This window comes from Ceratotherium simum, chromosome 17 (assembly GCF_057802395.1).
Source record: "Ceratotherium simum simum isolate JZ-2026a chromosome 17, ASM5780239v1, whole genome shotgun sequence".
In the NCBI taxonomy this organism is placed as follows: Eukaryota; Metazoa; Chordata; class Mammalia; order Perissodactyla; family Rhinocerotidae; genus Ceratotherium; species Ceratotherium simum.
This window is the reverse complement of record NC_141916.1, coordinates 30,713,143-30,725,763: the sequence shown is the minus strand read 5'-3', so window position 1 is coordinate 30,725,763 and position 12,621 is coordinate 30,713,143. Positions and strand designations below refer to the sequence as shown.

Genomic DNA, 12,621 nt, shown 5'->3' with positions numbered 1-12,621 from the left:
TTTAAGGACTTTTTTGCTGCTCTGATGTTGTTTCTCTAGTCCATTTTTTGCTGTAAAGCCTCACCTCCCAATTCTTCATTGCACTTAAGATTATGTCTTACTACAAATAGAAAAATCAGCCTATGATCAGTTTGGATCGTAAGAACTGAAATTAGAAATTTTGAGTAGGGGGCCGGCCTGGTGGCACAAGCGGTTAAGTGCGCCACGCTCTGCTGTGGCGGCCTGGGGTTCGCCGGTTGGGATCCCAGGTGCACACCCGCGCACCGCTTGTTAAGCCATGCTGTAGCGGTGTCCCATATAAAGTAGAGGAAGATGGGCACAGATGTTAGCCCAGGGCTAGTCTTCCTCAGCAAAAAAGAGGAGGATTAGCATCGGATGTTAGCTCAGGGCTGGTCTTCCTCACAAAACAAAACAAAACAAAATTCTCTTGGGGCCGGCCCAGTGGCGCAAGCGGTTAGTGTGCATGCTCTGCTGGGGCGGCCTGGGGTTCGCTGGTTCAGATCCCAGGCGCGCACAGACGCACTGCTTGGCAAGCCATGCTGTGGCGGCATCCCATATAAAGTGGAGGAAGATGGGCACGGATGTTAGCTCAGGGCCAGTCTTCCTCAGCAAAAAAAAAAAAGAGGAGGATTGGCAGATGTTAGCACAGGGCTGATCTCCTTACAAAAAAAAAAAAGAAATTTTGAGTAGGAAGGGGTGCCATTTGCTTTGGTCAAATGGTACCCAAGTCCCTGGCATAGACATCCCAATGAGGATGCTGCTTATTTCATCTTAAACACCTATTTCTGGCTTTCCAGGCAGTCCTCACTCCACCTCTATTCATAGGATCCTTTAAAAAAGCAAGTACGTATAGTATAGTCATTTACTCTGAGTAGGTATTTATGGAATGAGTCATTATGTGATGAAAATAGAATCAGTTAAACATAAATTTTTTTCTCTTTTTATGCACTACTTGACATCAAAAGCAAAAAGAGGTAAGTTGGCTATAAACCTGTAGGTGAACTTTATTTTCTTTAATAGATTTATTCCTCAATAGCTTTGCTTCAATTAAATTTCTACAAATCAAATACTTCTACATTAGGAAGCTTGTCATTGTAAATCTTTATTCTTTTCTTTGAAAAATGAATAAACACCTTCTGTAAACTTTGATTTTAAAAATATTTAATATTTAAATGTAATGCTTTTCCTTTAACTGAGTTATGGTTTAATTTGCTTGAGAGGATATAGTGCATTTTGAAACACTTGGCTTAGTTTTGGGTTTTCTGAATTGTTTTCCCCCACATAAAAAATGTGGGTTGCATGTCATACGTATTTCTTCTTCTCTTAAAAAAAGAAAAAAAAAGCCAAAAAACACTGACATTGGTGAAAGCCTATAATTTTCAGATTCATCGCTTTACGGAAGAGGATGCCCTGAATCTCTCAGAATATTTTCTAGTGTTGATTTTTTTTGAAATGATAAAAAAAAAAAATGAAAAGAATAGTAAATAAGAAAATCAAACACATTTCACTGAGTGGTGTCTCATATATTTCTCTTGTTTGGGGTATGTTTTTACAATTGATCTTTTTAGTGGGTTCATGTTTATAAAACTTATTTCTCTTTTGTTTCTTTTTGATGATGAATTAATTCTGACGTTTCAAAGGTGTAGCCGGTCTTCATCTGATGCATGCTATTATTGACTTTGCTTAACGAGAACAGACCACCATACCACCTTGAATTAACTCTGTGCCAATTCTGTGCCAGCAGACATTGTTCTCGGGAAGGTCATTTCTAAACAAAAGGCTATTTTCTAAAAGATGTTTAATTGGTATAATAATCTAGGAGCAAAATGTACTTTTACCTCTTGGTGCCACTGTATTTAATCATCCTCTCCTCCTTTATCTTCTGTGTCTTCGCTATCATAGGCTGTTGACTACACACATGCTCATGGTTTAATTGTATATTGTTCAGAAGCAGAAAGTTGACTGTACTGCAGGGCATTTTTATATCTCTCTTTTGGAAGATTTGAAATAAAAATAGATTATGAATATTGCTTTGTTTTATCAGCTAGTCATGATATTCACAGCAAATGGAAAGCTGGGTGAAAGTTTTTGTCGAATCCATAATCACTGAAAAAGTCTAAAAATGCTCCCTCTCCATAGCAAGTCATACTCTGATTCTACATTGTTGAAGACAGTTTTAATGCTTGTCACCAAAGTGTGATAAACTTTATGCAGTTGTCATTTATATGAAGGCAGAGCCAGATGTTCTTAAAGATTTGTCACCAGATCATATTTTTGCATTGTCTATACTGAAATTTTTTTATGTGTTTCAATAATTCTGTCTTTATTGTTCTCTGGAAATTTTTAATGAATAATGATTATTTCTGACTATCAAGGGTATAAACATATCATGGGATTTACTGTGTTAGACACTGACGTACAGTTAAGGCTGAAGTGTCTGGTGACATAAATTAGCAGATTACACCCCTGAGTAGTTGGAAATTATGCTATGGTCTTATCTATGGATACTTTCAGAAAAGCTCATGTATTAAAAGGATATGTGATATGTTTGGCAAAAAGGGATGAGATAGCCATCTCTATGTGTTTGATTATAAAATGCTAAAAGTTGTTCAGCTAGATTTTTGTTAGCGTCGATGTACCATTAAATTCATCATTAGATTTTTGAAAATATTTCAACTTTTCCTAACTACTATTTGTATGTATGTAAATGTTTCTATCTCATGCTCTCCTTATTATTTTTCTTTATACGATGTTTCTGCCTTAAAATTTTCTTATTTTTTCCTAAATTCTCTACTGTATGTAGTCTGTTCTTTCAGTTTATGTGTATAGGTGTTCATAGGACTACTTAAGTGTTCAGGTTGTTACTACTAGGAGAATGTATTTTGATGCTTCTTTCCATTAACTTTTCTGTTAATTCACTAACACACTATTAATCATTTTGTAGATTTAGTGAGGAATAATTTAGTATTGATGTTATTTGGCACACTTTAAATAATGGCAATTAAAAAATTATTTTCAAAATTTATACATCAAAGTCTTAAATTCTCAAAGAAGAATAGTCACCTGATGTCACTAAATTAGCTTTAAAATCTTTATCAGACAGTATTTCCTCTTTCTCATTCCTTTTGTTAGAAAGATGTTGTTATGATGACAGGAATGTCTAAATTGCAAACTCTCCCTTCTTCGAGTGGATCCATCAGACACTCGCATTAATAAGTACTAATAGGGCCGGCTCCGTGGCTTAGCGGTTAAGTGCGCGCGCTCTGATGCTGGCGGCCCGGGTTCGGATCCCGGGAGCGCCCCGAGGCACCACTTCTCCGTCCAACGTGAGGCCGAGTCCCACGTACAGCAACTAGAAGGATGTGAACCTATGACATACAACTATCTACTGGGGCTTTGGGGGGAAAAAACTGAATAAATAAAATCTTTAAAAAAAAAAATAATAAGTACTAATAAAGAAACAAATCCAAGGATCCTTTAGGGAAGGTGAAGTCAGTATATTAGCAGTATTTTGCACCACATGCAAATTCCCCATGCAAACTAGTGTGGGGAAACAAAGAATTATAAGGCAGAGTCCTCTCTGCTCTCAACCGCATAGCATGACTGAGGAGATTAGATAAACTGCAAGGAAAGCAGTGGTCAAAAGCTGTATACAAGAAATGCTGAAATAAATGAGGTAAATGCTAAAGGAATTTAGAGGAAGCAGACACTTCCTTCTCGAGTGGTCAGGAATCAAGACTGAAATTGGTTAGTTCTGAATAATCCGAGAGAAGAGAATAGCATTTCAGATGAATGGAATGAGAGGAGAAAAGGCTTGTTGACATGATTTCATCATATGATCTATTTTGGCCTTTTTAATTTCATTGTTGTTAATGGCATTTACTTTGTTTCTTGAAGCTAAAAACCTCAAGGTCATCTTGACTCCTCCCTTTGGTCCCTCATGTCTGATCGATGGACCAGTCAGTTCCTGTCAATGGACCCTGGGCCATGTGCTTTCACAAACATTCTCTCACCTGATATGCAAGATTAGTATTTAATGTTCTCACTTAGATAGAAAGACGGAGGCTCAGAACAGTGAAGTCATTTCTTCAATGTCCCTCAGCTACTGGTTGGTGGAGCAGGATACAAACATAAAGTCTCTCTGCTGGACACTAAATGTCATGCTAAAACAGAGGAAAGTTGAAGAGCACAGGAGAGAGAATAAAGAATGAAGAGGAAGGCAAAGAGACCGTAGAAAATTGCTGCAGAAGATCGTTGGCATATAGAAGGAAACCATGGTGTACCTGTTATCCATTTCCATGGATTGTTGTGTAAAACCCTCACTTAAGACCTGAGTGTATCCATAAGTATGTCAGTAACTAATTATGGAGAGCACCTTTGTGCTATTTTCCACAAAAATTCAGAATTCCTGAGTCTGGGAGGCTTTTTAAATAATAATTATGCAATTTTTCTGTCTCCACCTCAGTGCACAGTGCAGAGAAATTTATATTTTCTACTAACATAATTACTAAAATTTCACATTCTATCATCAATTTAGTTTTCCCCAATACCACTGATTTCACCACTTTCGCTTGTCTTTAAAATGCTTTTTGCTAAGAAGCAAGTCTGCTGAAATTTGAGTATAGATTTTCACTTAGAATTTGGGCTTCTGGCCTTCCCTATATATCTTTTTTCTTTGAGTTTTCTTGAATTAAAACATATTTATTTATTTCAACCCTTGGACTGCTTAGAGTTTAGAAGGATTGAAGAGGAGTTTAGCTATTCTTGGTTTATTTCGACTACAGAGGTACTGTTGGCAGAGTAAGAGGAAGTCGTAACTTCTTTGTCTTTGGAGCAAGTACAGAGGCTCTGTATTAGTTTGCTAGGGCTGCCATAACAAAAGACCACAGACTGAGGGGCTTAAACAACAAACATTGATTTCCTCACAGTTGTGGAGGCTAGAAGTCCCAAATCAAGTTGTGGGCAGGTTTGGTCTCTCCTGAGGCCTCCCTCCTCGACTTGCAGAAGGCCGCCTTCCCACTCTGCCCTCACATGGCCTTTTATTGGTGTGAGTGCATCCCTAGTGTCTCTCTCTGTGTCCTAATCTCCTAATCTCCTCTGCTTATAAGGACATGAGTCAGATTGGATTAGGGCCACCCTAACTTAATTACGTCTTAAATATCCTTTCTCCAAATATAATCCTATCTAAAATACTGGGTTAGTGCTTCAACATACAAATCTGTGGGGGGACGCATTCAGTCTATAAAGGCTCCATGGGGCATTCCACTGAAAGGGCATGGAGTGGACAGTCAGAAACCTGGGCTCAAGTACTCACTCTGCCACTCTCTCCATGAACCCTCAGAAAATCATTTAACCCTTCTGATCCTCGGTGTTCTACTCTGTAAATGGGGATTATGGCAACCAAACTCAGTTGAGTTTTCTGAGCACTAAAAAGCTTTTGTTCACCATAAAATTCATACAGAAAGTGACCATCCATAAACATCTTAACCTCCCTAGGCCTCAGTTTCTCATTTCTAAAGTAAAAATAAAACCTTTGTCTTGGAGTACTTATAAGGATTAAAGAGCCGTTACAAACAAAGTGCTTAGCCTAGTGTCTGCATATATACAGCACTTGATAAATATTACATGTTACCATTATTTCTCATCCTCCTCTCTTCCTTCCGCATTCCTTCTCCATACTCTTCCTTTTCTGTCATTGCCCAAATCCCAATTAGGGAATAGTTTGGAAGAACATGGCCAGGTTTGCAGAAAGAAGAAGGAGGGATATCCTTTGGACATAAAAGAGGATGTCTTTATGCTTTGATCATTATGTATGGAGTTATCTTAGGACAATCCATAACTATCTCTGTCAATTCTTAATCTAATAGCTTTCATAGTTAAACATTCTTGCCTTTCTACTAACTGTTAATCATCTGTCTTTATTGAAAGGTCTTTAATGAATATTGACTGTTTACTCCAAGTAGGTAAGATTTTTGTTCCAAAGTGATATCTATCTGAAAATAATAGCGATGTCATATTCTGTGATAGCAGTTGTTCAAGTGGGTAGATTTAATTACTAAACCTATTTTTCTTTGTTAAACCTATCGTTCTTGGAAACAGTTTACCAAGTTAACAAAGATAGTAACTGTCTCACCAACAGGCAGGTTAGCTCTTTGTATCATGAATTTCCATTTCTCCTACCAATTTTTGAGTATATGAGTTGCCATTTTTAAAACAAGGAGAAAAGGAAAGCACACATCCCTTTCCCTCTCACTCTTCTGGAAATTGGCAAATTTCTGGAAATAGATGGGTTTCATATGCTCGGTATAGAGTAGGGATTACTAAAAGCCAGCATGAGTTCATCAAAAATGACTTATGCTAGGGCCTACCGGGTGGCATTGTGGTTAAGTTTGCGCACTCCACTTTGGCAGCCCCGGGTTCACAGGTTCGGATCCTGGGCACAGACCTATGCACCGCTTGTCAAGTAATGCTGTGGCAGGCATCCCACATATAAAGTAGAGGAAGATGGGCACAGATGTTAGCCCAGGGCCAATCTTCCTCAGCAAAAAAAAGAGGAAGATTGGCAACAGATGTTAGCTCAGGGCTAATCTTCCTCACCACAAAAAAAAAGAAAAAGAAAAAAAAATGACATGCTAGACTTACTCTCTTTCTCTATCTCATAAGACCAGGGAAAGTGGTAACATAATATATCTGAATTTTGGCAAATAACTAACCAGCTAGGTATTTTATAATATTTTTTAGACAAATGGAGAAATTCTAGATGATAATATAATTGTTTGGATTCATAGCTGGTTGAATGACATGTTCAAAGGGCCCAAATTCATAGATTGATATTTATAAAATATGGTCTCTACTTAGCCTGGCCCTATTATTAGTTGCTAATCTTAAATAAAGAAGAAGATATCAAGGTCATGATTATCACATTTTCTGATTTGAGAGAGAAATAAAAGAGAGAGGAAGTTAATATGCTAGATGACAGAATAGGATCTAAAAGATGCATCAGGTAGGAAAAGGTGAAACTCATTAGATATAAACAAAGTTAAAAGTATATAAAATATTGCATTGCAATTCCAGACACCGTTAAGTACAGGATGGAGGAAGCTTGACTTGATAGCACCATCTGTAAACAAAGTAAGCTCTTATGAAATAGCAGTGTGATGTGGCTGCCCAAAACGGCCATGCAGGCTTCTGCTCTTTTAACAGAATCAGGATGTCTCAGATGAGGCAAGACTCTGCCAGTCCACCCCACCAATCACATCTTATGACACATGATTTCCTTTCTGCACGCCTCAATTTTAGAAGGCTGTGTACACACTGGAACATGGTCAGAGAGCAAGGAGGAGAGTGAGGGAAGTTGAAATTGTGTCCCATGAGGAAGAACGTAGATTATTTGGCCTGAGGAAAACTCAGAGGACAGAGATAATTTTCCTGGGAATATGTGTGGCACCTGGCAGAGTTTATGGTCATGAGAGAAGGGCATGTGGTTGGAAAGTAAGATCTCATGAAACTGTAGGGAGGCATTAGATCTCAAGTCAGGAAAAGGAGGGGGTGGGGGGCAAGCCATTCTGTAGGAGACTGTTTGCCACAAAGAGCTGCTGCTCTGCCTCCCACCGAGCATCTGGGCACCAAGGAAGGCATCCCTGTAGCCTCACTACTCATCCTGGCCGAGTATGGTCTCCACAGATCGGCTTTGACCCACACTGTCCTCGCCAGCTCCCACCACTGCCATCTGAGCCAGGTGTGGAGCCAAAACACTGAGGTGTCCCCCGCCTCTTTCCACATGAGCCTCTCTCTCCCATTCCAAACAGCCACCAGGGGGCTCATGGACTCCCTAAGGCACAAACTTTTAGAAAATTGATGAATTTTCCAAATTGCATTGAAAAGTTTAAAAATGGTAGAAGCCTGAGGGAAAAACCATACGACAAGACCTTCTCTCCCTGCCAATGAAATTCATTCATTTCAGCCACCTCTTTAGAGAAACTGGATATTATCCCCATTCCTGTACTCTTTTTCTTGCTTTGTGTTTTTGAGGTAATTGGTCGCCTTCAATTACTATGTCAACTGTCTGATGAAGTTTTTATGTTTCTTCCACTCTATGACCCTGATATTTTCTAGAGGTAGCTGTCAGTTTGAGAGACAACCAGAGCAGTGAGTAGAAATAGGCCTTAGCATCCAAAAAGTCTAAATTTAGGGCTGGCCCCGTGGCATAATGGTTAGGTTCGGTGCGCTCCGCTTCAGCGGCCCAGGTTCACGGGTCCTGATCCGGGGCACGGACCTACACCACTCGTCAGCCATGCTGTGGCAGTGACTCACATACAAAATAGAGGAAGATTAGCACAGATGTTAGCTTAGGGCAAATCCTCCTCAGCAAAAAAAAAAAAAAGAAAAAGAAAAGTCTAAATTTAAATCCTTGCTCTGCCACTTACTAGCTGTGTGACCTCAGGCAAGTTCATATCTATGGTGATCATGCGTTAATTAAATCAAGGAATGTTCTTGGAGCACCTACTGTGATGCCAAGCTCTGTAGTTGTTTCTGGTGGGAGAGAGCATGAAAAATATTAAAGAAAAAAACTAGTCTCAGGATATGTGAGGTTTTGATATAGTCCCATATATCGAAAATACTTATTTTCCTCATGATAGGAATAGGGAAGATAATAACTCCAGAGTGTTGCTAAGAGTTAAAACAGACAACTAATATGAAGTTCCTAGGAGAAATTACATCACGATGATTCAGCAAATAATTTCCTTCCCTCTTTCTCCTTCCCTTTTCTACCTTCCTTTGAACTTGGCTTTTGTTTATAGAGGAATGATATACAAGGGTACTCTTCATGTGTGTATCAAGACAGACCTATAGATGCTTTCAGCAATAATATCCCTTATTCATCTCTGCCCTTGAGGCACTAACAGTCTCTTGAGTATGCTATGACATTTCTCAGGCCTGTGACCTTATAATATAAACATACAGTATTATCTAATTAGTTCTGAACACTTTAAGTAAACACTTTAATTTTATAAAATATTTTAGTATGATTAGTAGAGACCATAAACAATTTATAGTTGCTAAGAAGTTCCTTGGCTAACTCATTTTTTCAAATGCCACAACCTCCAGGAAACTTTCCCTGACCACTTAGATCTAGTTAATTGTTTCTGCTCTGAGATCTCTACACATGCCTATCATGGGAAGCAATGTAGTGATGTCTATAAGTTCAGCCCTTGGACTGTCCAATCCTGGATTCAAATCCAGCTCCACCTCTTAGTGGACTTTGGCAACTTATTTAACCTAAACCCCCTTTCCTCATCCATAAATTAGGATTAATAAAACAGGGTTAAAGGAAAGCATGCATATGAAGTGCCTACACAGTGCCTGGCACGTGCTAAGCAATAAGTAAGTGCTGGGTGCTATCATCTTCATCATCACCACCACCACCACCACCATCATCACCATCATCATCGTGACACGTTATTGTAATTGCTTGTTGAATATGCTTGTCTTTCTCATTTGACCAGGGACCATATCTTCTCTGTTTCCCTTCTGTCCCAGTGCCTAACAACAGTTTTAGACACATAATAGGAGTCTAGTAACTTGGTTGGTGAATGGTTGAGATGAATTCCAGTGGCCCAGATGACAGCAGTGGCTGCTGGGATTCTGCACTGCCTCCTCCTTGAGTCACTTCATTGCCATCTTTTATGCCCTCAAAAGCAATGAGATGAGGCCCAGTTCTTCAAAAGTGAGTCTACCAGAGTAGATCCTAGACAGAGCAGGTGAGATCTTGTAGAGCCCACAGCATCTCAGAGCAGGAGGGGATTTTCTGAGTCTCCCAACCACCCCTTTCATTTTACGAAGTACACACTAATACACATCTGCTACTTAGCTGGGTTAGACATGTATGTGATTGGAGAGCTGTAGACCTGAGGAGAGGAATTTAGAAGATAACTGAGTTAGAGCAATACAGCTAATTTTCAAATTTCATGTTTTTCATCTGCCACCATCTTTTCTATGGAATTTGCTTTTTATTCTTTAAGGATGACACTTAGCTAAGTACTTATAAATAATAAATGCAAAAAACTAATAATTAGCCGGAGGTGATATTACTTCTAAAGAAGGAAAAACTGATATTCACTACAAATGTAAGGAGTATCTACCACATATTAAATAATTCATTAAGGGAGTGCTTTGTAGTCCTGCTCACCTGCTTTCTAAATTTCATCACATAGCATATTTCAAATGAATAATAATCTGTGACTGCATCGGCAAAAAAATATATATTTCTAATATAAGTAAGATATGGGGAAAAAATTAAAACATTTAACTGCTCTAATTACTTTAATTCTAGGGCTTGCCATTCCACAGGCCAAAACTTTACTATAGAAGAGCTTCATTTATACCTACCTGGCAATATAAGATCTAAGGCCAGATTCCAGAGTGGTTTTCCGAGTGCTCATGTTCATTTGCATCCATTGAATTTACCCAAATGCACCATAAGAGGGCAGCACACATCTGGTTAATTTAAACAAAACGGCACATCTGGTGGCCAGATCAAAATAGTTGTCTAAACTAGTCCAAGACATTCCTAAATTATCACTTAGATAGGAAAGCTGTTGGAAAAGATAAAAGGAGCATAAAAGAATTCATCCTTAAGACTCTGAGTTTCTACAAAAGGGCATCATTGAGCTAATCAAGTTGCAAAATGGGAAAACAAAGAGTTAAAGAACAAAAAAAGGAATTCACCAAGCTGAGAAAATGGAAATATTTGTTACACTTGAAGGACTTTTACTGAGTGTGATAATCTGAATACTAGCTACTCAAAGAGAATCAGATCTCGTTCCTATAAATAAGCAATAATTAATAAGTTACTCTGCAACAAGGACCACCTTATAAAAGAGTTCTTTCGGTAATACTGTTCTCTTGAATAAACTCAAATCAAGCCTGTCTTATATCGTATTCTACTTTGCATCACAGACAGCTTTAGTGTGTTTCCATAATGTCTTATACAAAAGCATGAGAAATTTTCATGAATTTTGGTATTCTGGAGTTATATAGTCAGGTTTTGTTATAATAGAGAATATACTGGCTTTAGAATAAGTGATACTTACATATAAGCCTTTGAGTGTAAATTCCAGTAGAGCCTCATTAATTCAAGGCTGTAAATCCAAAATTTGTAATAATTTGGCTTAAATATTATTGACATAACATATAGGGAAAGAGGTTTGCTAAGCAAATACATAATCTAAGCAGTTAGCAAGAGACAATGCTGCAGTTCTTTAAGAATAATTAAATTTTTAAATCTAATTTTAACTTTTTTGCAAAATCTTTTTGCCAAAATATAATGTATGCATTTCTAACCAGCTTCTCAGGTGATTCTAATACGGTCAGCCTGGTACCAGTAAACATATTACTCTTTGATTGTTTTTGAACACCCAGCACATGGTCTTTCTTGGAGTAGATTATTAACATAACTGATCAGCTAACACATGGACTTTTACTAGCTAGCACTTTGTTAACCAAGTGTGAGTTATATTATGACTTTAAAATGGCAAAAAACAAAACAAAAATGGATTTCTCATTCAGGTTAGCTTTCTCCATTCAATCCAAGTTACTAACATTTTACTATATAATAGACATTCTAAGATTTCTGCTAACAATTCTTGCTTTTGATAAATAAAATCAATTTTCAGAAAACTGTAAAGATGATGTTCTTCTCCGATATCCTTCTATTAATCATGGAAAAGATTATATCACATGCTTTTCTCAATGTACCTGTGGGATTGACAAGATGCCCACATGTCCTGACGATAGTCGGTTATCTGAATATATTCCATTTTGGAATAGCAGATCTAAATGCTAAGCAAGTAAATGCCATCATGTTCATGTTCAGAACTTGAAGATCTTTCATCATGTTAATAGACTCTTTATTTTTAGATGTATCCAAATACCAAATAGGAATGGCCAGATGTGTCCTAATGTACTTGAGAAATCTCACTACTAATTTTGTGTCACTAATTTTTTAATACTGTATTTAATTAGGAAAAAAGTCTTGTCTTTTCTATTGGCATCATTCAGGGAAGACAAAGCTTAATCCAGATGTTTCTGTGTGAATGCACATTCCTCACTAAATCTCTCAGGCAACTGCTTTAGTTACTGTTACTAACACGTTGCTCTGTCATCTCTTTGTATACATGTCTAATTTATCAGTTTCTTGTAGATTGTCAGCAGCCTGCTGCCTCCGTACCGCCACAGTGCTCACAACTAGCCGGGAGGCAAGACTGCCCGACTGTCAGGTAAATTCAGATGTCCTTTCTCTTCCCACCCAGTTGCATGTCAGATCCAGAGACCCCAAGCTCTCCTTTCCAACACCATAACTGCCTACACATCATTATATTTGCTACATTTTATTTCAAATATGGGCTACACAAACACACACTGGATACCTAAAGTCCATTTGTGCCCAGTGGAACTGGCCACTAGCAGGTAGACTAAAGTCTGCCTTCAGCTCCCTTCTGTGAGTCAATACTTGGCTTAGTCCAGAGTTTCATTACCTTCCAAAATATAAAACCTGAAATTGTTAAGATGTTTGCGCCACTTCTTTTGTTTGTCTTTTGTGCTTAGTATATATTTCTCAGA

The 12,621-nt window shown here is 38.1% G+C and overlaps 1 protein-coding gene across 3 annotated transcripts in view; it reads left to right on the top strand.

Moving 5' to 3' along the window:
* BICD1 (BICD cargo adaptor 1) overlaps positions 1–12,621 on the top strand; it is a 212,160-nt gene that overhangs the window by 195,006 nt on the left and 4,533 nt on the right. For 2 of the 3 annotated variants that reach the window (XM_087442586.1, XM_087442584.1), the window contains one exon: positions 12,203–12,278. The exons of the other annotated variant lie outside the window; for it this stretch is intronic. In XM_087442586.1, coding sequence (XP_087298712.1) covers positions 12,203–12,278 — 76 coding nt within the window. The remainder of the gene's footprint in view (positions 1–12,202; positions 12,279–12,621) is intronic. 3 annotated transcript variants of the gene reach the window in all.